This window comes from Pelodiscus sinensis, chromosome 1, assembly GCF_052426305.1.
Source record: "Pelodiscus sinensis isolate ZL-2025 chromosome 1, ASM5242630v1, whole genome shotgun sequence".
NCBI lineage: Eukaryota > Metazoa > Chordata > Testudines > Trionychidae > Pelodiscus > Pelodiscus sinensis.
The window spans coordinates 353,885,358-353,911,018 of NC_143052.1; the positions used below are offsets into that span (position 1 = coordinate 353,885,358).

The 25,661-nt window shown below is 52.3% G+C and overlaps 2 protein-coding genes across 2 annotated transcripts; both read left to right on the top strand.

Moving 5' to 3' along the window:
- The first annotated feature begins 1,395 nt into the window (after positions 1-1,395).
- Positions 1,396-2,331, top strand: LOC142827365 (olfactory receptor 52B2-like). Its single transcript, XM_075922527.2, has one exon. The coding sequence runs from the start codon at positions 1,396-1,398 to the stop codon at positions 2,329-2,331; it is 936 nt and encodes a 311-aa protein (XP_075778642.2).
- A 22,181-nt stretch (positions 2,332-24,512) lies between these two features.
- Positions 24,513-25,448, top strand: LOC149526051 (olfactory receptor 52B2-like). The gene has a single exon (XM_089777041.1). It carries the CDS (start codon positions 24,513-24,515, stop codon positions 25,446-25,448), a length of 936 nt encoding a protein of 311 aa, XP_089633167.1.
- Positions 25,449-25,661: the final 213 nt, after the last annotated feature.

The following is a 25,661-nucleotide window of genomic DNA, read 5'->3' on the forward strand; positions in this document are numbered from 1 at the left end:
GAGGGGGGGCTACACACTTTTTGCAGAAAAGCGTCCGTGGCCAATCTAGACGCGCTTTTGCACAAAAAAACCCCCATCGCCATGTTCGCCATTGGGGCTTTTTTGCGCAAAACAAATCTGAGCTGTCTACACTGGCCCTTTTGCGCAAAAGTTTTGCACAAAAGGGACTTTTGCCCGAACGGGAGCAGCACAGTATTTCCACAAAAAGCTCTGATTTCTTACAGTAGGAAGTCAGTGCTTTAGCGGAAATTCAAGTGGCCAGTGTAGACAGCTGGAAAGTTTTTCCAGAAAAGCGGCTGATTTTCTGGAAAAAATGGTCAGTCTAGACACAGCCTGTGTGTTGTGATTCCGGGGGAAGTTTTTGTAACCAGTGTCTGTAGGGAAAGGTTTTTTTTTTTTCTTTTTGAGCTTGGCAGGCCCTCACCGTCTGCGCTCGGAATGCGGAACAGTCCTGACACAGCCGTAGAGATCAGCTGGGCGTAGGCGCAGAGCTGGGACTGTCCCACTGTGGGGCTTAGGGGCCACCGAAGACAAGGGCTGGCTGAGCCCGACGTGCCCCCTCCTCCCGTGGCAATTCTCTGGCGCAGGGCTGGGGTCAGGTCTACCTGTAAAATGCTGCATTGACAGAGCTGCCTGATGCGACCCGGAGCCCTAAGGAAGAAGCCCCCTGGCCCGGCAGACATCTCTCCCCTCTGCGTCGTTAATCCTGCTCCCTCAGAGGCAGCAGCTGTGTCCACACGGGGGCTGGGCTGGTGTAATCGCGTCACTCAGGGGTTTTTTTTTCACACCCCTGAGCAACCAAGTTGTCCCAGTACAGCCGTGCAGTGTGGTCTGCCTGTAGGTGAGATTTGCCGATATCTTTAGGGCCAAATCCTGGAAAAAACTTTGCCCCTTTCCTCATTTCAGCGCTTCCTTGTGGCTCCGGTCGAGGCCTCAGCGCCTGAAGGGGGCAGGAGGACGAGTGTCGATGAAAACGGATTTGCTCGGACACCGTTCTGAACGGGGAGTGTCTCTGCGGTGCGGAGCGTAACACCGGAGGAGCTGGATGAAGAACCAGTCACGTGGCGGCTTTCGCTCACTTCCCGAGTCACCCTCTGAGCCCGGAGCAGGGCTGCAGGCAACCGGCAGAGGAGAGATTGTGCTGTAGAGAGGAACCATGGATGGGCTCCCTGCTCACCCCGGGGGCCATAAATATCCCAAGTGTCTTCCCCTGGGGCATGGGGATGATCCGCAGCAGGGGAGTGTGTGTAGATTTCCTGTTCACACCCGACAGGCAGCACAAAGACGTTTTTGCTGGTGTCTCTGAGTCGGTCCCCCGGTGCCCCTCCAATTCCCACTGATTTTCTCTTCCGTGTTAGCTGCTGGAAACGGACTAGAAGCAGCAGGGGACGGTGCATGATGCCAGCCGACAATCACAGCGTTTTTACCCCCGTCACCTTCATCCTGACCGGTTTCCCGGGTACGGAGGAGTCTCGAGTCTGGCTCGCCAGCCCCTTCTGTCTGATGTACGTTGCGGTGCTTCTGGGGAACTCTCTCCTCCTCTACATCATAGCGACAGAACGAAGCCTCCATGTGCCCATGTACCTTTTCCTCTCCATGCTGGCTGCTGCTGATCTGCTGTTATCCACCACCACAGTGCCCAAGATGCTGGCCTTGTTCTGCTTCGGTGCAGGGGAAATTTCTTTTGCTGCGTGCCTCACCCAGATATTCTTCATCCATTTGAGTTTTATCGCCGAGTCGGGCATCCTGCTGGCCATGGCGTTTGATCGGTACGTTGCCATCTGCAACCCCCTGAGATACACCACCCTGCTCACCAAGCCTGTGATCGGGAAGATCGGGCTGGCGGTTCTCACAAGGAGTTTCTGTTTCGCTTTCCCCGTTGTCTTTCTCATGACGCGAATGAAGATCTGCGGAAATAACCTCCTGCCTCACATCTATTGCGAGTACATGACTATATCCCGGCTGGCCTGCGACAACATCACAATCAACATCTGGTACGACTTAGCCAAGGCCATTTCAGTAATCGGCTTGGACGCTGTCCTCATTGCTGTGTCTTACGTGCTGATCCTCAGGGCCGTCTTCCAGCGCCGGTACCAGGGTGCCCGACTCAAGGCTCTACGCACCTGTGGCTCCCACATCTGCGTCATACTGTTGTACTACGTGCCAACTTTTGTCTCCTTCTACGAATACCAATTTGAACAAATCAGTCATGGTTCTACTCTCAACCTCCTGGCCAACATCTCTGTGCTCCTTCTCCCCATGTTAAACCCCGTCATTTACGGGATGATGACAAAAGAGATCCGGAAGCGGGTGATCAAGATGTTTTTTTGATGCTGCATCTGAAGCCTCCCGGCTGAGCTGAAAGAATCAAGGAAATGCCTCGGGACTTGGAAATGAAAGCCGGGTTTTCTTCTGAATTGCCGTTGTATTGTAACGATGGCCTTTCACTTCGTGAGCTTGACATAATTCTTCATCCAAGTTGTCTCACTTATTCTGAGACTGACCTGGCTCCAGGAATGCTGCTTCCTTCCAAAAAAAGGGAGCTGGAGTGAGTGAGTCTTGTGCTAATTTGAATTGGAACAGCAAAGCAAGAAAGAACAAAGGTAAAGTCCCCACGGGAGGGAGGACGGTGTGTGCGTCTGCTCTGCGGCAAGCTGCATCTGAGCTGCCCACAGAAAGTGGCAGCAACGGATTACAAAAACTGCACCAATGCACCAGTCAAATCAACTGTGAGACTGCACCAAAGAGAAGGGGGATCAGAAGAGCGGCCACCCTGGGTCAGACCAAAGGTCCATCTAGCCCAGTCCATCAGCAGTGGCCAATGCCAGCTGCCCCAGAGGGAGGGGGCACAAGGGGAATCCCCCACCGGATCCAGAAGGAGGGGTGCCAGAGCGTGTTCTGCTCCCAGCCTGCCCTGTCCCTTCGCCGTGAGCGCACTGCGGAGCAGTATGGCGGGCGGGGGCACGTTTCCTCAGGGCACGGCGCAGGGATTCTGCGTCCCGTCTCCCCCTGTCCCAGCACCAGCACAGGGGGGACATCCACAAGGCCGCCACTGGCTGTGTTGGCCTGGAGACCGGCCCGGAGGATGGAGCCAGCACAGACCCTCCACCCCACCCCACCGCAAACACGGCCAGGGACTGAGACTACTCCTGGCTTAGCCAGGCAGCTCTCACTCGGGTCCCCACACAGGTGGCTTCACGGCTGGGACCATGTGGGACAGAGGTTAGGAGGTGCCGTGGGGGAGGGGCTCATCGGCACATGCTCCCTGGTCCCAAATGCCCAGGGGGAGCGAGAGAGCAGAATCAGGAGTCTGGTTTATTTCATTCTAAGGCGGTGGTCCCCAACACAGAACAAAGAGGGTCAGTGTCACATCCCCATGCTGCTGGTGTCCCAGAAGACGGGAGGGGAGGACAGAGGATGGATCACTCCTTAACTGCCCTATTCTGTTCACACACACACAAACACACACACACGCACTGCAAAGTTGTGGTACTGCTGGAGACAGGAAAAGTTGGACCTTTGGTCTCACCCACCTTGGCTCGTTTTCGGTGCTGCTGGGATATTTTGTCTCCCCAGCTGCAGGAATGGGAGGAGGATAAAACGAGGGGCGGGGGAAGATTCCCCCAGAGATTTGTGACATTAGAGAACAGGACCTGTGACGGAAGACTGAAAGCCCTGGGCTTGCTTATTTTAGAAAAAAGAAGATTGAGGGGGGACATGATAACAGTTTTCAGGTATCTAAAAGGGTGTCACAAGGAGGAGGGAGAAGAATTGTTCATCGTGGTCTCTGGGGATAGGACCAGAAGCAATGGGCTTAAACTGCAACAAGGGAGGTTTAGGTTGGACATTAGGAAAAAGTTCCTACCTGTCAGAGTTGTTAAACACTGGAATAAATTGCCCAGGGAGGTTGTGGAATCTCCAACCCTGGAGATATTTAAGAGTAGGTTGGTTAAATGTCTATCAGGGATGGTCTAGACAGTACTTGGTCCTGCCATGAGGTCAAGGGACTGGACTCAATGACCTCTCGAGGTCCCTTCCAGTCCGAGGATTCTCTGATTCTGTGATTAGGGAAGCCATTCGATATCCTTTGCCCTCTTTGTTGGCCTTTTCTGAAACATTTCCAGTTCTACAATATCACTTTGGGGACGGGGAAGCCAGAATTGGACACAGTATTTAAACTATTCACGTACCAGAGATTTCTGCAGTACCCCTGTGATAGTGTTTGTGTCTTTCTAATGGTCCTAAGAATCATTTAGCCTTTTGGACCACAGCTGTGCACAGAATGTGAGTTTGTCAGAGAAATATCCAGGGTGACTCCAACGTCTCTTGATCGGGGGGTTGTGAGGCTGCCGTCCCCAACCGGCACAGCGATATTATGATGTTGATATTCTAGCCCCTTCGTCACAGTATTTTCTGGGAGCTCACTGATGGGAGGTGCTATTGGGCAGGTTTTGCTTCGCTGCGTAGGGGTCTCCTGTCTGTAGGCTGGTGTTATCGTTGTATCTGAAGCCAGGAATATTGGTGGTAACTGCATGGTCTGTGATTACTAGCAGATGGACCTGGCATTGCTCGGGTCTGTAAGGGAAAGTTTGGAGGGATTTTTTGTTTGTTTTTGAAAAATCAATGACAAATGTCCAGGCTTTATTTCAATGACTGTATTTTTCCAACATGAAGGAAAATGAAGGCTGGAGAGGGAGCTCGGGAGTGAGGAGTGGCAGGGGGAATGAGGCTTAGGGCTGAGGGTTGGGAGGTGTGGGGGGGCTAGAGCAGGAGGCGGGATTGAGTGGGGGGGTGTTCAGGCCCGAGGGAGGCGGGTGCGGAAGTGAAGGCAGGTGGGAGGTGCAGGACTCAGGGCAGGGGGCTGAGGATAGGGGGATGGGAGTTGGGGGCTTACCAGAGCTGCCCCGGGTAGCGAGGGGGGCACTATCCGGCAGCGACTCCCCTGCTACCATCCCCCACCAGCTGCCCTCCCCCATGTCCTGCAGGCTGTGTGGGGAGGAGCCAGGATCTAGGGGCTGCCCCTCCTCCAGTCCGCCCATCCCCATGGGCTGCAGGCTCTCCACGGGGGCCAGGCTCGAGGTTTGGGGTAGGGAGTTCAGAGCCTGTAGGCAGGATGATGGAGGCTCTGCTGCTGCCCCCAGAGGGTGGAAGGTTGGGTGCAGGAGCGGGCTGGGGGTGAGGGTGCAGGGTCTAGGAGGGAGGGAAGGGGGAAGGAGGGGCAGGGAATTGGGGTCTTATCTAGTGTAACTTCCGGAGAAGCACAGGAGGCTCCACACTGCCCTGTTTCTGAAGGCGCCACCCCCACTGCTCCCATTGGCCATTAGTCCTGCCAATGGGAGAGAGGGGGGTGGAGCTTGTGGGCAAATGCTTCCCTGCACTACCGTGCCCCCGCCCCCACCAGGCAGAAGCAGCCATGCAGGGGCTTTCATGCCAGCTCCCCACTGCTTCCCTCCACTGCGGGACAGGGGCAGCCCCAAGACTCATAGGCTGGATCAAGGAAAGGTGGGGGCTGGATCCAGCCCACAGACTGTAGGTTTCCCATCCCCCATCTAGAGGTTCCCTTCTGTCCATCCAACACAGAACCTCTCAGGCCCCCACCCAGTAACCTAAGAAATTCACACCCCAACCCTGGGTGCCTCTTAGAGGCGTACAGATAGTTCGCACTAGCCGGCTTTTAAAAATGTCGGCGCCGGCTTTATGCTAATGAAGCCCGGGAAATTCAAATCCCGGGCTTCATTAGCAAGTTCGGTATGCATACATTACCCCGCTAGTTCGAACTAGCGGGGTAGTGTAGACATACCCTAAGGTGCCACAGGATTCCTCGCCGCTTTTGGAGATTCAGACTAACACGGCTACCCCTCTGATACCTGACTGCTTTTCTGTGTTCCTCCAAAATGACACACCTTGGTCTCCACATTGTAGCTGTCCCCGCATGTCAGACAAACAGAGCTGATTTTGGGTGAAAAAAGGGGTAGATTGCAAAGAGCAAGACACCGCTCCATGTGCTGACTATGGGACCCATTGAGCAAAGTTGGGGTCGACTGTATTTGCATAGCCACGCCCAGGGTCTCTCTGCCTTCCACATGCTGGGAGGGAAGCTATTCTTCAGCTCGTGCTTCCTTGTACAAGGGTGACTGTGATGGTTCTCGTGGGTCACAGAGCTGGGAGTCACCTACCCACTGAATCCGGGCAGGGGGACTCTCCTTCATGTGGGGCAGCCGAGTGTTCACCGTGCATGGAAACGATGGGGATGAACCAGTCTCGGAGACCCCATGGAACGGTGCCCTACTCTATCCAGCCTCTGACCCTGGCTGCTCGCCACTAAGGCAAAGGCACAAAACGAGATCAGACTAGCTACAGGCATAAAGGGAAACAAGAAGACCTTTTATAAATACATTAAAAGCAAGAGGAAGACCAAGGACAGGGTAGGCCCACTGCTTAGTGAGGAGGGAGAAGCAGTAACAGGAAACTTGGAAATGGAAGAGATGCTCAATGACTTCTTTGTTTTGGTCTTCACCGAGAAGTCTGGAGGTGTGCCTAACGTAGTGAATACAAGCAGAGAGAGGGTAAGTTTAGAAGATAGGATACACAAAGAACAAGTTAAAAATCACTTAGGAAAGTTAGATGTCAGCAAGTCACCAGGTCCTGATGAAATGCATCCCAGGATACTCATGGAGCTGATAGAGGAGGTATCTGAGCCTTTAGCTATGATCTTTGAAAAATCATGGCAGACAGGGGAGATTCCAGAAGACTGGAAATGGGCATTTATTGTGCCCATCTATAAAAAGGGGAATAAGAACAACCCAGGAAACTACAGACCGGTCAGTTTAACGTCTGTCCCAGGGAAGATAATGGAGCAGGTAATTAAGGAAATCATATGCAAACACTTGGAAGGTAATCAAGTGATAGGGAATAGCCAGCATGGGATACTAGACTTTAGTAAGGCATTTGATACGGTCTCGCATGACATTCTTATTGATAAACTAGGCAAATATAACTTAGATAGGGCCATGATAAGGTGGGTGCATAATTGGCTGGATAACCGTAGTCAGAGAGTTGTTGTTAACGGTGCTAAATCCTGCTGGAAAGGGATAACAAGTGGAGTTCCGCAAGGGTCTGTTTTGGGACCCGTACTGTTCAATATCTTCATCAATGATGTAGATATTGGGATAGAGAGTACGCTTATTAAGTTTGCAGATGACACCAAACTGGGTGGGGTTGCGACTTCTTTGGAGGATAGGGACATAATTCAAAATGACCTTAGCAAGTTAGAGAAATGGTCAGTGGTAAACAGGATGAGGTTTAATAAAGAGAAATGCAAAGTGCTCCACTTAGGAAGGAACAATCAGTTCCATACATACAAGATGGGAAGCGACTGTCTAGGAAGGAGCATGGCGGAAAGGGATCTAGGGGTCATAGTGGACCACAAGTTGAATATGAGTCAACAGTGTGATGCTGTTGCAAAAAAAGCAAATATGATTCTAGGTTGTATCAACAGGTGTGTTGTAAGCAAAACTCGTGAAGTCATTCTGCCGCTCTACTCTGCACTAGTTAGGCCTCAGCTGGAGTACTGTGTCCAGTTCTGGGCGCCACATTTCAAGAAAGATGTGGAGAAATTGGAAAGGGTACAGAGAAGAGCGACAAGAATGATTAAAGGCCTAGAGAACATGACCTATGAAGCCAGGCTTCATGAACTGGGCTTGTTTAGTTTGGAAAAAAGAAGATTAAGGGGGGACATGATAGCGGTTTTCAAATATCTAAAAGGGTGTCACGAGGAGGAAGGCGAAAATTTGTTCCTCTTGGTTTCTGAGGACAGGACAAGGAGTAATGGGCTTAAAGTGCAGCAGGGGAGGTTTAGATTGGACATTAGGAAAATATTCCTAACTGTCAGGGTGGTCAAATATTGGAATAAATTGCCAAGGGAGGTGGTGGAATCTCCCTCTCTGGAGATATTTAAGAACAGGTTAGATAGACATCTGTCAGGGATGGTGTAGACGGAGCTTGGTCCTGCCTTGAGGGCGGGGGGCTGGACTCGGTGACCTCTCTAGGTCCCTTCCACTCCTATGATTCTATGATTCTATGAACTCCAGGTTCCTGCCCCAAAACAAGGATCCAATTTTGTGGGGTCGCCATCAGCCACCTCTCCAGCACTGCGCAAGGCCCTGGGGAGCCCTGGGGACAACACAAATGCTGCTTCCTTTGAGAGGAATGGAGAGTTCCCTAGAAATGTGAGAGGGGAACCAAACTGCTACAACTAATACGCATGGAACAGGAACTCGGACCAAGCTAGTCAAATAGGTTCCTCCCCTTTCTCTCTCTCTCTCTCTCTCTCTCTCAGTCTGTGGCAGAGCGGGAGGATTCTCCATTCGCAATGCAGAATGCATTTTGTCATGAACACATCCCCAAAACGCGAGGTGTCCCCTCAGTGAAAGGCTCCACAGGCCCCTCCCCGCCCTGTGGGGAGTGAGGAACATTCTGTATTTTGTTTGTAGGCAGGGCAAGCCCCTCTGTTGAGAGGTTCCTTCATTGACCTCCATGTGGGGTCAACGCCTTGCACTTGTCTGAGGATTTTCCATTGATGAGATAGGATGGAGCCAGGCCGGCCAATAGCTCCCGGCGTTACATCCCCGGCTAACCAGGGTGGGTGGGAACGCTCTTCTGAAGTGGCCAACACCACCACCCACTGTCCAGGTGACTGAGGCTACATTTACACTGCAGGCTTCTTGCGCAAGAGAGCGTCCACACTGCATAGATGCTCTCTCGTAAGAAAGCCCTAATTGCCATTCACAGAATGGCTACCAGAGCACCTGCGCGTCTTCCGATAGGCTGTTTTTGTGCCAAAAAAACCTGTTTCCCATCCACACACCTTTTTGCACAAGAGCCTTTGCCCAAAAAGGAGTTACTCCTCATAGAAAGAGGAATACCTGTACCGCAAAACCCCTCTGTTCTGTCGATTCACTGTAAATATCCTTGCACAAAGACATGCTTGATGTGTGGATGCTCTGAGAGTTTTCGTCAAAAAAATCTGCAGTGCAGACGTAGCCTGAATTCTCCTCGAGCTCCCTAAAACACACCGTCAATGCCGATACAATATGGCTTAACTATGGCCAGGGCATGCCTGTCACAATGGTGACGAATTGTACGGAGTTGCAAACCTTCTGCACAGGAAATTCATGCGACTCTCCCTGGGTAAAGGTTCCATAGGACGTGTGTGCAGTGCAGTGAATTTGCCACGTCGGAGATGGAAGTTGTGAAAGAACAGGGCACTCTTTGCTTGGGACCTCTGTATATGAGCGACCTTTCTAAATAATGTTCTAAAGGAGGCAGGCTCAGACACAGCCAGGGAGGGGAAAGGGTTAATTCTCGGCTGCTGTTTCCCACCTGAGTCAGTCTCAGAGGCCAGGTCCCGGGGGCTCCCTGCTGGCTCCGAGCCCCCGCTGGGATTCCCAGGGCTGCTGTATAAACACCCCTGTCCCTCAGCCCTGCGCAGTGCGGCTTCCCCATCCCTGCAGCTCCCTGTGCCCAGGCAGCGATCGCTCATCCCGGCCGGGGCAGGAGCCTGGTGAGTCTTGGGCAGGGCAGGGATGTGCCCCGGGGCGGCTGGAAAACACTGGCTCCAATGAAATGTGGGAAGGGGGGTTGGCTGGAACGGGGCTGCCTCCCTCGCACTGCAGGGCAGCACGGCAGCCCCAGGCCCTGAGCAAACGCCCCTGGCCAGCGCGAAGGGGCACTGTCAGGCCGCGGGTGCGGGTGACACTGACCCTCGCCCACGGCAGTCAGGGGGGTACTGGCTGTGGGGCTCAGCGGCGCTGGGCTGGGCCATTCTTGGCGAACAGGGCTGGTCAGAGGGAACCTCCTTTGGGGTCCCCTCCGGCCCTGCCATCCCCTAACCTCCTCCCACGGCTTCACTCAGGGACACGGCCCATCAGTCACTGGGGCTCAGGGCTGGGCCCAGTGCGGGTGCAGCTGGGCCAAGGGGCAGAGCTGGGACTGTCCCACCGTGGGGCCCAGGAGTCACCGATGACCAGGGCTGGGTGAGCCCAATGTGCCCTCGTCTGCCGCACCAATTCTCCGTCGCAGGGCTGCGGGCAGCTCTACCAGTGCAATGCTGCATTGACAGAGCTGCCTGATGTCTCCTGGAGTCACGGCTGGACCCACTGCGGGCTGGACTGGACAGGGGAAGTGCTGACCAGCACCCGGTGACCGAGGGGTTAAACTCAGGTCCCTATCAAAGGTGTTGCCAGGGCACCAGAGAACCAATGGGCTTACGGTGTTGAAATTTGAATTGGATCTAGATTCTCTGCCTGTTTCTCTGTGTGGGAGAGAAACACCCGGAGTCGAGAGAGACAGTATGATGGAAACCGAGGCAGGAATGCCAGGCCTCCGAGGAATTCAGGGCATAGGAGAGGACAGAACAAGGAGAAATTAGAAGTAAATAAGGGTACGTTTACACGAGCCACCTGGTTCAAACTAGGGAGGCTAATGAGGACAACAGAAATTACTAATGAAGCACGGGATTTAAATGTCCCACGCTTGATTAACATATTCCCAGCCGTCGCCTTTTGAAACTGACCAGCCTGAAGTAATTACCCGCGTCTAGACATGGCAGAGAAGCGGGATTCCGAGATAAACCCCTTAGTTCGAGTTAACTGTTACTCCACCTGGAATGAAGTTTAATGGTTCATTTGAACTAATTCGGAATCCCGCTTCTCTGCCACGTGTAGACGCGGGTGTCTCAAGTTTCTCTTCTGTTTTGTAATAAAACTCACTTTTTTTAGGTGACGATTTGATTCTTGAGTCCTGGAAGGTCTGTCTGTGTATCTGCAGGCCTCCGACTGAGAGGTGAGCTAGGAGAGACTGCAGCTTGTTTCCCTCTTTTCTTTTTTCAAGCTCCTTTAGGGCAACAGAGCTTGGGGTGCCCCTGTGGGGGGTTTAAGTGCTCACCCCAGAGGTTTTAGGGATACAAATCACTTGATGGGGGCAGCGATTCCCCAAACTCTGTGGCTACGTCTAGACTGGTATGATTTTCCAGAAATGCTTTTAACGGAAAATTTTTCCGTTAAAAGCATTTTTGGAAAAGAGCGTCTAGATTGGCTGTGACGGACCGGGCCTTGTCTGGGCACCGCTGAGTGCGTCCGCTCAGGGCGAATTGCTCAAATCCGGGGCTCTTTACAGTCCCCCTGACTGGCGACCTCTCCAAACAGGCCACAAACCAGTCCCACAGAGCGCTTCAGCAGCCTGCCTGAAGCCTCCCGAGCAAAACCCCTCCGACACCCCAGCAATATCCGTGCCCCAGATGGCCCCGGGCCTATACACAGGTGGGGGGTCCTAGCACCCAATCCCACCTACCCCGAACAAGTTCTGTCCGGTTCCAAGAAACCAGCCACAGATCCCTGGTCAATTTACCCTCTGGACCTTACCCACAAATCACGCTGGGCCAATCCTTTAGAATCTATATCTAAAGGTTTATTATTACAAGAAAGAAAAGCTTGAGAGTGAGGTTATTAAAGTACAGTACATTACATGCACCGAATCTCCCAGTTCTCGATGCAGGCTCTAGCAGAGATGTTGCAGCTGCTGGTTACAAGTCCTTATTGCACATCCTACGATCAGGATGGGTTCCCAGGTCTTCCGGGCTCTTCAATCCCTGCAGTGCTGCCTCTGGGATGAAGTGCTGAGCTGAGAACAAAATGGCCTCGACCACATGGCCCCTTTTATTCCCTTCCTGGCCTCTTCTTGTATGCAGCAAGTCACCTGGTCAGAGGCCAAACTCTATGTTTCCTGCTGGCTGCCCTCAGGTGACAAATCCCATTCTTTGGGTGTGTCCATAGCCTATTGAGAGTCATTGTTCCACAGGGCTTTGCTACTCAGCCTGTCCATAGCAATGCTTAACCACATTCACAGAAATATTCAGCTTCCACACAGATTACAGATTCCTACCTACACACACAGACATTATATACTCACATAAATAGTGTACATAAGATTAACAAACAATAATCTCCCATTCAATACCCCACATGGCTCCCCCCATACCAATTTCTGGGGCCAACACCCCCACCTAGGGGTGCAGCAGCGATCTGGCTGCTTCCCTCCAATTCGGTAACGTGACACCCCCAACGCAAAATTGATGCAGGAAGTGATGCCAGTAACATCACTGAGGGCATCACAGGCCTCCCCCAACCAAAATGGTGGTGTGCCTCAGTTTCCCTTCTCACACAGGACCTTCTGGCTGGAACCCTTTTTGTCCTGTAAAAAGTTCCAAGACCAGTTACAAGTGTTAACCATGAGATATCAATATCACAATGTCCCCTTACATACCGTCTGTCGTTTGGTACATCTCCAGACAGATTACATGGTATTTTCATAAGCTCATGCACACTGTATACCGTTACAATTCTCTGCAACAATAATACATTGGTTACAAGAATTAACATCAGTAACAAAAACAATCCTATATCAGGTGTATATTGACATTCCCCATCATGCCCCTTCTTTGGCTCCACACCATTGCAGTTTTTTCCCTTCAGGTTCAACCTGCAAATCTTCTTTGTCAAAGCAAGTCCTGCCCCTCCCCCTTGTCCTCTGGGCTCCAGGCCTGAAACCTCTGGCCTGACCAAGACAAAGGGCTGGCTGGGCGTGACTCCCTGGCTCACAATGGCCCTGGAATTCTCCCCCTTCCCCCACTCAGTGGGGTAACAGCAGTGAGCTGTAGACTCCCAAGTCTCTCCTCTGTCCACCTCCAACCTCTGGTTCCACATGGAACCAGATATCCACCTCCCTGATTGAGTATGAGTGTCCACCGTGTCCAGAGATGGGAGCGTAACTGCCATCTCCTGCATCCTAGGGAGAGTGACCACACAGCTGTTCTGCTCTGCATACTTGGCTACCCAGCCCTTCTCCTGAATCTGAGACACTAACTTCCCAGCAAGCTGGTCACCCACAGTCACTGGGTTAGCAGCCTGCTCCAGTTCTCTGGCTGTTCCTGCCTCATCTGGAACAACCCTCAGTCCCTCTGAGACTTCACCCCTACCCTCCACACTGGGTTTCCCTAAACCCAAGTCAGTGGAGTCACTGTTAACAGACAAGTTCTGTCTGCCAGGCACTGCAACAAGTGCCTCACACACCAAGCTGCTGCCTTTTACAGGCAGAGCTTTCTCCTGAATGCCTTCTCCCAGCAAGGCCCTGTCACCTCCCTCAGTCACAGCAAACTGCTTGCTACAAGCACTGCCAGGACTCTCCTCCCTATGAGCTTCCTTAGGCAGCAGTTCACCCTTCCCTGGCTCTGCAGCAGCCTTGCCCTGCTGAGCCACAACCAAATTCTCCTGCAATTCCCTTACACCCTGAGTCATCTCTGGCCCCTCAGGTGGATTCACTGATAATCCCCTCTCAGGCACATAGACAGACTCACAAGAGACAGGGTCAGAGGCATCTTCACTCCCTGTGCAGCTCTCTAGATGGCTGTAAACGTCCACACCATCATTAGGCACCAGAGTTAACACACCCTCATTCTCTCCTTGTGCCCGGGCTAAGGGGTCTCCCTGCTCCCACCGAGCAGCTCCCCCCTCTGCCAGCAACACAGCAGCATCAGGCACAATATCAGGGTCACCACTGTCTGGTCTCTGGGGTTCTGGTAAAACACTGACTGACTCTACCTGAGTCACCTCATCCCTCTCCCCAGCAGACACAAACCTTGGGCCACCCCCTTCCTGGGCCTTAGCCATATCCAGACCCAACTCTGGGACAACAACACTGCTCTCAGCCTTCACAGGCTGTGGGGCACCTTCCTCAGACCAAGGAAGAAACTCTTCCCCACACACAGACAGACAACCAGAGACAGCTTCTCCCTTGTCCCAACACCCCTGGCTAATCTCAGTCATACAGCTAGCCACTGGGACAGCTTCCTTTACTGCCCCCTTGCTACTTCCACCAGCCAAATTGCCAGCTTGCACACACTGTGCTTCACACAACTCAATTTCAGCTTGTGCAGGTTCAATTCCACAAACCTCACCAGCCACCAACTCCTCAACTAAAACTTCACTCTGGCCAGCCACTCCAGGCTGCCCCAGAGAAACATTTCCCTGACTTCTGGGCTCTTCCTGCCCTGGTTCTGATTCCAGCCTCACCTCTGAGGCATCAGACGGGCCCTCACCCACAGGCTCACATGTAGAGACACTTTCCCCTTGCTTACAGGGAGACTGACCAGCTCCAGGAAATTTTTCATACCCACATGCACCCCCTTCCCAAACCTCCCTGTTAGCTACAGGCAACACAAAAGGTTTGCATTCACACATGCTTTGGGGTTGGGTCATCACATCAGCTGGGCAAAATACGTCTGCCATATCATAAGCACACTGCATACCCACAGAGTTATACATTGAACCTTCAGGAGGATACAGTCTCTCTTGTTCTTTTAGTCTCTTAAGCTGGAGGTCAAGTCTAGCATTTTCCTCCTTGGCTAGGGCCATCTTCTTTGCATGCTCTACCTCTTCCCTCCGCTGTCTCTCAGCATATTCTGCCTTTTTCTCCTCAAGTTCTGCTTTTCTCATCTCAAGTTCCCGATCCAGCTCCTTCTGTCTCTTAGCAATTTCTTCATCTGCCTTCCGCCTTCTTTCAGCAGCTTCCTTGGCTTGCTTCTGATCCCTTTCATCCACATCTCTGGTTAGTAACAACACTACCAGATCTAGTTTAGAGGCCCTTTTCCTAAAGGCAATGCCTCTCCCCAAGCACAAATCCTTCAGAGCACTTTTGCTCAGACTCTCATATAATTCCGGGATCATCGCAGCGGCTCTTTAATCAACCAAACTCTCAACACCAAAAATCAAATTTAGACAGCGTGGGGTCCTGATCCCAAAGCTCAATTGACCAAGATCTGTGGATCCTGCCGACTACGCCACTGTGACGGACCGGGCCTTGTCTGGGCACCGCTGAGTGCGTCCGCTCAGGGCGAATTGCTCAAATCCGGGGCTCTTTACAGTCCCCCTGACTGGCGACCTCTCCAAACAGGCCACAAACCAGTCTCACAGAGCGCTTCAGCAGCCTGCCTGAAGCCTCCCGAGCAAAACCCCTCCGACACCCCAGCAATATCCGTGCCCCAGATGGCCCCGGGCCTATACACAGGTGGGGGGTCCTAGCACCCAATCCCACCTACCCCGAACAAGTTCTGTCCGGTTCCAAGAAACCAGCCACAGATCCCTGGTCAATTTACCCTCTGGACCTTACCCACAAATCACGCTGGGCCAATCCTTTAGAATCTATATCTAAAGGTTTATTATTACAAGAAAGAAAAGCTTGAGAGTGAGGTTATTAAAGTACAGTACATTACATGCACCGAATCTCCCAGTTCTCGATGCAGGCTCTAGCAGAGATGTTGCAGCTGCTGGTTACAAGTCCTTATTGCACATCCTACGATCAGGATGGGTTCCCAGGTCTTCCGGGCTCTTCAATCCCTGCAGTGCTGCCTCTGGGATGAAGTGCTGAGCTGAGAACAAAATGGCCTCGACCACATGGCCCCTTTTATTCCCTTCCTGGCCTCTTGTATGCAGCAAGTCACCTGGTCAGAGGCCAAACTCTATGTTTCCTGCTGGCTGCCCTCAGGTGACAAATCCCATTCTTTGGGTGTGTCCATAGCCTATTGAGAGTCATTGTTCCACAGGGCTTTGCTACTCAGCCTGTCCATAGCCATGCTTAACCACATTCACAGAAATATTCAGCTTCCACACAGATTACAGATTCCTACCTACACACACAGACATTATATACTCACATAAATAGTGTACATAAGATTAACAAACAATAATCTCCCATTCAATACCCCACATGGCTCCCCCCATACCAATTTCTGGGGCCAACACCCCCACCTAGGGGTGCAGCAGCGATCTGGCTGCTTCCCTCCAATTCGGTAATGTGACACCCCCAACGCAAAATTGATGCAGGAAGTGATGCCAGTAACATCACTGAGGGCATCACAGGCCTCCCCCAACCAAAATGGTGGTGTGCTTCAGTTTCCCTTCTCACACAGGACCTTCTGGCTGGAACCCTTTTTGTCCTGTAAAAAGTTCCAAGACCAGTTACAAGTGTTAACCATGAGATATCAATATCACAATGTCCCCTTACATACCGTCTGTCGTTTGGTACATCTCCAGACAGATTACATGGTATTTTCATAAGCTCATGCACACTGTATACCGTTACAATTCTCTGCAACAATAATACATTGGTTACAAGAATTAACATCAGTAACAAAAACAATCCTATATCAGGTGTATATTGACATTCCCCATCATGCCCCTTCTTTGGCTCCACACCATTGCAGTTTTTTCCCTTCAGGTTCAACCTGCAAATCTTCTTTGTCAAAGCAAGTCCTGCCCCTCCCCCTTGTCCTCTGGGCTCCAGGCCTGAAACCTCTGGCCTGACCAAGACAAAGGGCTGGCTGGGCGTGACTCCCTGGCTCACAATGGCCCTGGAATTCTCCCCCTTCCCCCACTCAGTGGGGTAACAGCAGTGAGCTGTAGACTCCCAAGTCTCTCCTCTGTCCACCTCCAACCTCTGGTTCCACATGGAACCAGATATCCACCTCCCTGATTGAGTATGAGTGTCCACCGTGTCCAGAGATGGGAGCGTAACTGCCATCTCCTGCATCCTAGGGAGAGTGACCACACAGCTGTTCTGCTCTGCATACTTGGCTACCCAGCCCTTCTCCTGAATCTGAGACACTAACTTCCCAGCAAGCTGGTCACCCACAGTCACTGGGTTAGCAGCCTGCTCCAGTTCTCTGGCTGTTCCTGCCTCATCTGGAACAACCCTCAGTCCCTCTGAGACTTCACCCCTACCCTCCACACTGGGTTTCCCTAAACCCAAGTCAGTGGAGTCACTGTTAACAGACAAGTTCTGTCTGCCAGGCACTGCAACAAGTGCCTCACACACCAAGCTGCTGCCTTTTACAGGCAGAGCTTTCTCCTGAATGCCTTCTCCCAGCAAGGCCCTGTCACCTCCCTCAGTCACAGCAAACTGCTTGCTACAAGCACTGCCAGGACTCTCCTCCCTATGAGCTTCCTTAGGCAGCAGTTCACCCTTCCCTGGCTCTGCAGCAGCCTTGCCCTGCTGAGCCACAACCAAATTCTCCTGCAATTCCCTTACACCCTGAGTCATCTCTGGCCCCTCAGGTGGATTCACTGATAATCCCCTCTCAGGCACATAGACAGACTCACAAGAGACAGGGTCAGAGGCATCTTCACTCCCTGTGCAGCTCTCTAGATGGCTGTAAACGTCCACACCATCATTAGGCACCAGAGTTAACACACCCTCATTCTCTCCTTGTGCCCGGGCTAAGGGGTCTCCCTGCTCCCACCGAGCAGCTCCCCCCTCTGCCAGCAACACAGCAGCATCAGGCACAATATCAGGGTCACCACTGTCTGGTCTCTGGGGTTCTGGTAAAACACTGACTGACTCTACCTGAGTCACCTCATCCCTCTCCCCAGCAGACACAAACCTTGGGCCACCCCCTTCCTGGGCCTTAGCCATATCCAGACCCAACTCTGGGACAACAACACTGCTCTCAGCCTTCACAGGCTGTGGGGCACCTTCCTCAGACCAAGGAAGAAACTCTTCCCCACACACAGACAGACAACCAGAGACAGCTTCTCCCTTGTCCCAACACCCCTGGCTAATCTCAGTCATACAGCTAGCCACTGGGACAGCTTCCTTTACTGCCCCCTTGCTACTTCCACCAGCCAAATTGCCAGCTTGCACACACTGTGCTTCACACAACTCAATTTCAGCTTGTGCAGGTTCAATTCCACAAACCTCACCAGCCACCAACTCCTCAACTAAAACTTCACTCTGGCCAGCCACTCCAGGCTGCCCCAGAGAAACATTTCCCTGACTTCTGGGCTCTTCCTGCCCTGGTTCTGATTCCAGCCTCACCTCTGAGGCATCAGACGGGCCCTCACCCACAGGCTCACACGTAGAGACACTTTCCCCTTGCTTACAGGGAGACTGACCAGCTCCAGGAAATTTTTCATACCCACATGCACCCCCTTCCCAAACCTCCCTGTTAGCTACAGGCAACACAAAAGGTTTGCATTCACACATGCTTTGGGGTTGGGTCATCACATCAGCTGGGCAAAATACGTCTGCCATATCATAAGCACACTGCATACCCACAGAGTTATACATTGAACCTTCAGGAGGATACAGTCTCTCTTGTTCTTTTAGTCTCTTAAGCTGGAGGTCAAGTCTAGCATTTTCCTCCTTGGCTAGGGCCATCTTCTTTGCATGCTCTACCTCTTCCCTCCGCTGTCTCTCAGCATATTCTGCCTTTTTCTCCTCAAGTTCTGCTTTTCTCATCTCAAGTTCCCGATCCAGCTCCTTCTGTCTCTTAGCAATTTCTTCATCTGCCTTCTGCCTTCTTTCAGCAGCTTCCTTGGCTTGCTTCTGATCCCTTTCATCCACATCTCTGGTTAGTAACAACACTACCAGATCTAGTTTAGAGGCCCTTTTCCTAAAGGCAATGCCTCTCCCCAAGCACAAATCCTTCAGAGCACTTTTGCTCAGACTCTCATATAATTCCGGGATCATCGCAGCGGCTCTTTAATCAACCAAACTCTCAACACCAAAAATCAAATTTAGACAGCGTGGGGTCCTGATCCCAAAGCTCAATTGACCAAGATCTGTGGATCCTGCCGACTACGCCACTGTGACGGACCGGGCCTTGTCTGGGCACCGCTGAGTGCGTCCGCTCAGGGCGAATTGCTCAAATCCGGGGCTCTTTACAGTCCCCCTGACTGGCGACCTCTCCAAACAGGCCACAAACCAGTCTCACAGAGCGCTTCAGCAGCCTGCCTGAAGCCTCCCGAGCAAAACCCCTCCGACACCCCAGCAATATCCGTGCCCCAGATGGCCCCGGGCCTATACACAGGTGGGGGGTCCTAGCACCCAATCCCACCTACCCCGAACAAGTTCTGTCCGGTTCCAAGAAACCAGCCACAGATCCCTGGTCAATTTACCCTCTGGACCTTACCCACAAATCACGCTGGGCCAATCCTTTAGAATCTATATCTAAAGGTTTATTATTACAAGAAAGAAAAGCTTGAGAGTGAGGTTATTAAAGTACAGTACATTACATGCACCGAATCTCCCAGTTCTCGATGCAGGCTCTAGCAGAGATGTTGCAGCTGCTGGTTACAAGTCCTTATTGCACATCCTACGATCAGGATGGGTTCCCAGGTCTTCCGGGCTCTTCAATCCCTGCAGTGCTGCCTCTGGGATGAAGTGCTGAGCTGAGAACAAAATGGCCTCGACCACATGGCCCCTTTTATTCCCTTCCTGGCCTCTTCTTGTATGCAGCAAGTCACCTGGTCAGAGGCCAAACTCTATGTTTCCTGCTGGCTGCCCTCAGGTGACAAATCCCATTCTTTGGGTGTGTCCATAGCCTATTGAGAGTCATTGTTCCACAGGGCTTTGCTACTCAGCCTGTCCATAGCCATGCTTAACCACATTCACAGAAATATTCAGCTTCCACACAGATTACAGATTCCTACCTACACACACAGACATTATATACTCACATAAATAGTGTACATAAGATTAACAAACAATAATCTCCCATTCAATACCCCACATGGCTCCCCCCATACCAATTTCTGGGGCCAACACCCCCACCTAGGGGTGCAGCAGCGATCTGGCTGCTTCCCTCCAATTCGGTAATGTGACACCCCCAACGCAAAATTGATGCAGGAAGTGATGCCAGTAACATCACTGAGGGCATCACAGGCCTCCCCCAACCAAAATGGTGGTGTGCCTCAGTTTCCCTTCTCACACAGGACCTTCTGGCTGGAACCCTTTTTGTCCTGTAAAAAGTTCCAAGACCAGTTACAAGTGTTAACCATGAGATATCAATATCACAATGTCCCCTTACATACCGTCTGTCGTTTGGTACATCTCCAGACAGATTACATGGTATTTTCATAAGCTCATGCACACTGTATACCGTTACAATTCTCTGCAACAATAATACATTGGTTACAAGAATTAACATCAGTAACAAAAACAATCCTATATCAGGTGTATATTGACATTCCCCATCATGCCCCTTCTTTGGCTCCACACCATTGCAGTTTTTTCCCTTCAGGTTCAACCTGCAAATCTTCTTTGTCAAAGCAAGTCCTGCCCCTCCCCCTTGTCCTCTGGGCTCCAGGCCTGAAACCTCTGGCCTGACCAAGACAAAGGGCTGGCTGGGCGTGACTCCCTGGCTCACAATGGCCCTGGAATTCTCCCCCTTCCCCCACTCAGTGGGGTAACAGCAGTGAGCTGTAGACTCCCAAGTCTCTCCTCTGTCCACCTCCAACCTCTGGTTCCACATGGAACCAGATATCCACCTCCCTGATTGAGTATGAGTGTCCACCGTGTCCAGAGATGGGAGCGTAACTGCCATCTCCTGCATCCTAGGGAGAGTGACCACACAGCTGTTCTGCTCTGCATACTTGGCTACCCAGCCCTTCTCCTGAATCTGAGACACTAACTTCCCAGCAAGCTGGTCACCCACAGTCACTGGGTTAGCAGCCTGCTCCAGTTCTCTGGCTGTTCCTGCCTCATCTGGAACAACCCTCAGTCCCTCTGAGACTTCACCCCTACCCTCCACACTGGGTTTCCCTAAACCCAAGTCAGTGGAGTCACTGTTAACAGACAAGTTCTGTCTGCCAGGCACTGCAACAAGTGCCTCACACACCAAGCTGCTGCCTTTTACAGGCAGAGCTTTCTCCTGAATGCCTTCTCCCAGCAAGGCCCTGTCACCTCCCTCAGTCACAGCAAACTGCTTGCTACAAGCACTGCCAGGACTCTCCTCCCTATGAGCTTCCTTAGGCAGCAGTTCACCCTTCCCTGGCTCTGCAGCAGCCTTGCCCTGCTGAGCCACAACCAAATTCTCCTGCAATTCCCTTACACCCTGAGTCATCTCTGGCCCCTCAGGTGGATTCACTGATAATCCCCTCTCAGGCACATAGACAGACTCACAAGAGACAGGGTCAGAGGCATCTTCACTCCCTGTGCAGCTCTCTAGATGGCTGTAAATGTCCACACCATCATTAGGCACCAGAGTTAAGACACCCTCATTCTCTCCTTGTGCCCGGGCTAAGGGGTCTCCCTGCTCCCACCGAGCAGCTCCCCCCTCTGCCAGCAACACAGCAGCATCAGGCACAATATCAGGGTCACCACTGTCTGGTCTCTGGGGTTCTGGTAAAACACTGACTGACTCTACCTGAGTCACCTCATCCCTCTCCCCAGCAGACACAAACCTTGGGCCACCCCCTTCCTGGGCCTTAGCCATATCCAGACCCAACTCTGGGACAACAACACTGCTCTCAGCCTTCACAGGCTGTGGGGCACCTTCCTCAGACCAAGGAAGAAACTCTTCCCCACACACAGACAGACAACCAGAGACAGCTTCTCCCTTGTCCCAACACCCCTGGCTAATCTCAGTCATACAGCTAGCCACTGGGACAGCTTCCTTTACTGCCCCCTTGCTACTTCCACCAGCCAAATTGCCAGCTTGCACACACTGTGCTTCACACAACTCAATTTCAGCTTGTGCAGGTTCAATTCCACAAACCTCACCAGCCACCAACTCCTCAACTAAAACTTCACTCTGGCCAGCCACTCCAGGCTGCCCCAGAGAAACATTTCCCTGACTTCTGGGCTCTTCCTGCCCTGGTTCTGATTCCAGCCTCACCTCTGAGGCATCAGACGGGCCCTCACCCACAGGCTCACATGTAGAGACACTTTCCCCTTGCTTACAGGGAGACTGACCAGCTCCAGGAAATTTTTCATACCCACATGCACCCCCTTCCCAAACCTCCCTGTTAGCTACAGGCAACACAAAAGGTTTGCATTCACACATGCTTTGGGGTTGGGTCATCACATCAGCTGGGCAAAATACGTCTGCCATATCATAAGCACACTGCATACCCACAGAGTTATACATTGAACCTTCAGGAGGATACAGTCTCTCTTGTTCTTTTAGTCTCTTAAGCTGGAGGTCAAGTCTAGCATTTTCCTCCTTGGCTAGGGCCATCTTCTTTGCATGCTCTACCTCTTCCCTCCGCTGTCTCTCAGCATATTCTGCCTTTTTCTCCTCAAGTTCTGCTTTTCTCATCTCAAGTTCCCGATCCAGCTCCTTCTGTCTCTTAGCAATTTCTTCATCTGCCTTCTGCCTTCTTTCAGCAGCTTCCTTGGCTCGCTTCTGATCCCTTTCATCCACATCTCTGGTTAGTAACAACACTACCAGATCTAGTTTAGAGGCCCTTTTCCTAAAGGCAATGCCTCTCCCCAAGCACAAATCCTTCAGAGCACTTTTGCTCAGACTCTCATATAATTCCGGGATCATCGCAGCGGCTCTTTAATCAACCAAACTCTCAACACCAAAAATCAAATTTAGACAGCGTGGGGTCCTGATCCCAAAGCTCAATTGACCAAGATCTGTGGATCCTGCCGACTACGCCACTGTGACGGACCGGGCCTTGTCTGGGCACCGCTGAGTGCGTCCGCTCAGGGCGAATTGCTCAAATCCGGGGCTCTTTACAGTCCCCCTGACTGGCGACCTCTCCAAACAGGCCACAAACCAGTCTCACAGAGCGCTTCAGCAGCCTGCCTGAAGCCTCCCGAGCAAAACCCCTCCGACACCCCAGCAATATCCGTGCCCCAGATGGCCCCGGGCCTATACACAGGTGGGGGGTCCTAGCACCCAATCCCACCTACCCCGAACAAGTTCTGTCCGGTTCCAAGAAACCAGCCACAGATCCCTGGTCAATTTACCCTCTGGACCTTACCACAAATCACGCTGGGCCAATCCTTTAGAATCTATATCTAAAGGTTTATTATTACAAGAAAGAAAAGCTTGAGAGTGAGGTTATTAAAGTACAGTACATTACATGCACCGAATCTCCCAGTTCTCGATGCAGGCTCTAGCAGAGATGTTACAGCTGCTGGTTACAAGTCCTTATTGCACATCCTACGATCAGGATGGGTTCCCAGGTCTTCCGGGCTCTTCAATCCCTGCAGTGCTGCCTCTGGGATGAAGTGCTGAGCTGAGAACAAAATGGCATCGACCACATGGCCTCTTTATACTCCTTCCTGGCCTCTTCTTGTATGCAGCAAGTCACCTGGTCAGAGGCCAAACTCTATGTTTCCTGCTGGCTGCCCTCAGGTGACAAATCCCATTCTTTGGGTGTGTCCATAGCCTATTGAGAGTCATTGTTCCACAGGGCTTTGCTACTCAGCCTGTCCATAGCCATGCTTAACCACATTCACAGAAATATTCAGCTTCCACACAGATTACAGATTCCTACCTACACACACAGACATTATATACTCACATAAATAGTGTACATAAGATTAACAAACAATAATCTCCCATTCAATACCCCACATGGCTCCCCCCATACCAATTTCTGGGGCCAACACCCCCACCTAGGGGTGCAGCAGCGATCTGGCTGCTTCCCTCCAATTCGGTAACGTGACATTGGCACGGACACTTTTCTGCAAAAGCACTTTTTGAGCTTGGCGGGCCCTCACCGTCTGCTCTCAGAATGCGGAACGGCCCTGACACAGCCGTAGAGATCAGCTGGGCGTAGGCGCAGAGCTGGGACTGTCCCACTGTGGGGCTTAGGGGCCACCGATGACAAGGGCTGGCTGAGCCCGACGTGCCCCCTCCTCCCGCGGCAATTCTCTGGTAAAATGCTGCATTGACAGAGCTGCCTGATGCGACCCGGAGCCCTAGCGAAGAAGCCCCCTGGCCCGGCAGACATCTCTCCCCTCAGCGTCGTTAATCCTGCTCCCACAGAGGCAGCAGCTGTGTCCACACGGGGGCTGGGCTGGTGTAATTGCGTCACTCGGGGGGGATTTTTCACACCCCTGAGCAACCGAGTTGTCCCAGTACAGCCGTGCAGTGTGGTCTGCCTGTAGGTGAGATTTGCCGATATCTTTAGGGCCAAATCCTGGAAAATACTTTGCCCCTTTCCTCATTTCAGCGCTTCCTTGCGGCTCGGGTCGAGGCCTCAGCGCTAGAAGGGGGCAGGAGGACGAGTGTCGATGAAAACGGATTTGCTCGGACACCGTTCTGAACGGGGAGTGTCTCTGCGGTGCGGAGCGTAACACCGGAGGAGCTGGATGAAGAACCAGTCCCGTGGCTGCTTTCGCTCACTTTCCGAGTCACCCTCTGAGCCCGGAGCAGGGCTGCAGGCAACCGGCAGAGGAGAGATTGTGCTGTAGAGAGGAACCATGGATGGGCTCCCTGCTCACCCCGGGGGCCATAAATATCCCAAGTGTCTTCCCCTGGGGTATGGGGATGATCCACAGCAGGGGAGTGTGTGTAGATTTCCTGTTCACACCCGACAGGCAGCACAAAGACGTTTTTGCTGGTGTCTCTGAGTCGGTCCCCCGGTGCCCCTCCAATTCCCACTGATTGTCTCTTCCGTGTTAGCTGCTGGAAATGGAATAGAAGCTGCAGGGGACGGTGCATGATGCCAGGCGACAATCACAGCGTTTTTACCCCCGTCACCTTCATCCTGACCGGCTTCCCGGGTACGGAGGAGTCTCGAGTCTGGCTCGCCGTCCCCTTCTGTCTGATGTACGTTGCGGTGCTTCTGGGGAACTCTCTGCTCCTCTACATCATAGCAACAGAGCGAAGCCTCCATGTGCCCATGTACCTTTTCCTCTCCATGCTGGCTGCTGCTGATCTGCTGTTATCCACCACCACAGTGCCCAAGATGCTGGCCTTGTTCTGGTTCGGTGCAGGGGAAATTTCTTTTGCTGCCTGCCTCACCCAGATGTTCTTTGTCCAGGTGAGTTTTATCATTGAGTCAGCCATCCTGGTGGCCATGGCGTTTGATCGGTACGTTGCCATCTGCAACCCCCTGAGATACATCACCCTGCTCACCAAGCCTGTGGTCGGGAAGATCGGGCTGGCGGTTCTCACAAGGAGTTTGTTTCTCGCTTTCCCCATTGTCTTTCTCATGACGCGAATGAAGTTCTGCGGAACCAACCTCCTGCCTCACAACTATTGCGAGTACATGACTATATCCCGGCTGGCTTGCGACAACATCACAATCAACATCTGGTACGACGTAGCCAAGGCTGTTGCTGTAATCGAATTGGACGCGGTGCTCATTGCTGTGTCTTACGTGCTGATCCTCAGGGCCGTCTTCCAGCGCCGGTACCAGGGTGCCCGACTCAAGGCCCTGCGCACCTGTGGCTCCCACATCTGTGTCATACTGTTGTACTACCTGCCAGCTTTTGTCTCCTTCTACGAATACCAATTTGGACAAATCATCCCTGGTTCTACTCTCAACCTCCTGGCCAACGTCTATGTGCTCCTTCTCCCCATGTTAAACCCCGTCATTTATGGGATGATGACAAAAGAGATCCTGAAGCGGGTGATGAAGATGTTTTTTTAATTCTGCATCTTTTAATTCCGCCCCACCGCAAACACGACCAGGGACTGAGATTAGCCCTGGCTTAGGCAGGCTGGTCTCACTCGGGTCCCCACACAGGTGGCTTCACGGCAGGGACCATGCCAGAGAGAGGTTAGGAGGTGCGGTGGGGGAGGGACTCATCTGTACATGCTCCCTGGTCCCTGCCCGCGACCGGGGGGAGTAGAAGAGCAGATC

What these genes read in the sequence shown, in the direction of transcription:
- LOC142827365 (XM_075922527.2), top strand. Translation starts at nt 1,396, where the DNA reads ATGATGCCAGCCGACAATCACAGCGTTTTTACCCCCGTCACCTTCATC.
- LOC149526051 (XM_089777041.1), top strand. Translation starts at nt 24,513, where the DNA reads ATGATGCCAGGCGACAATCACAGCGTTTTTACCCCCGTCACCTTCATC.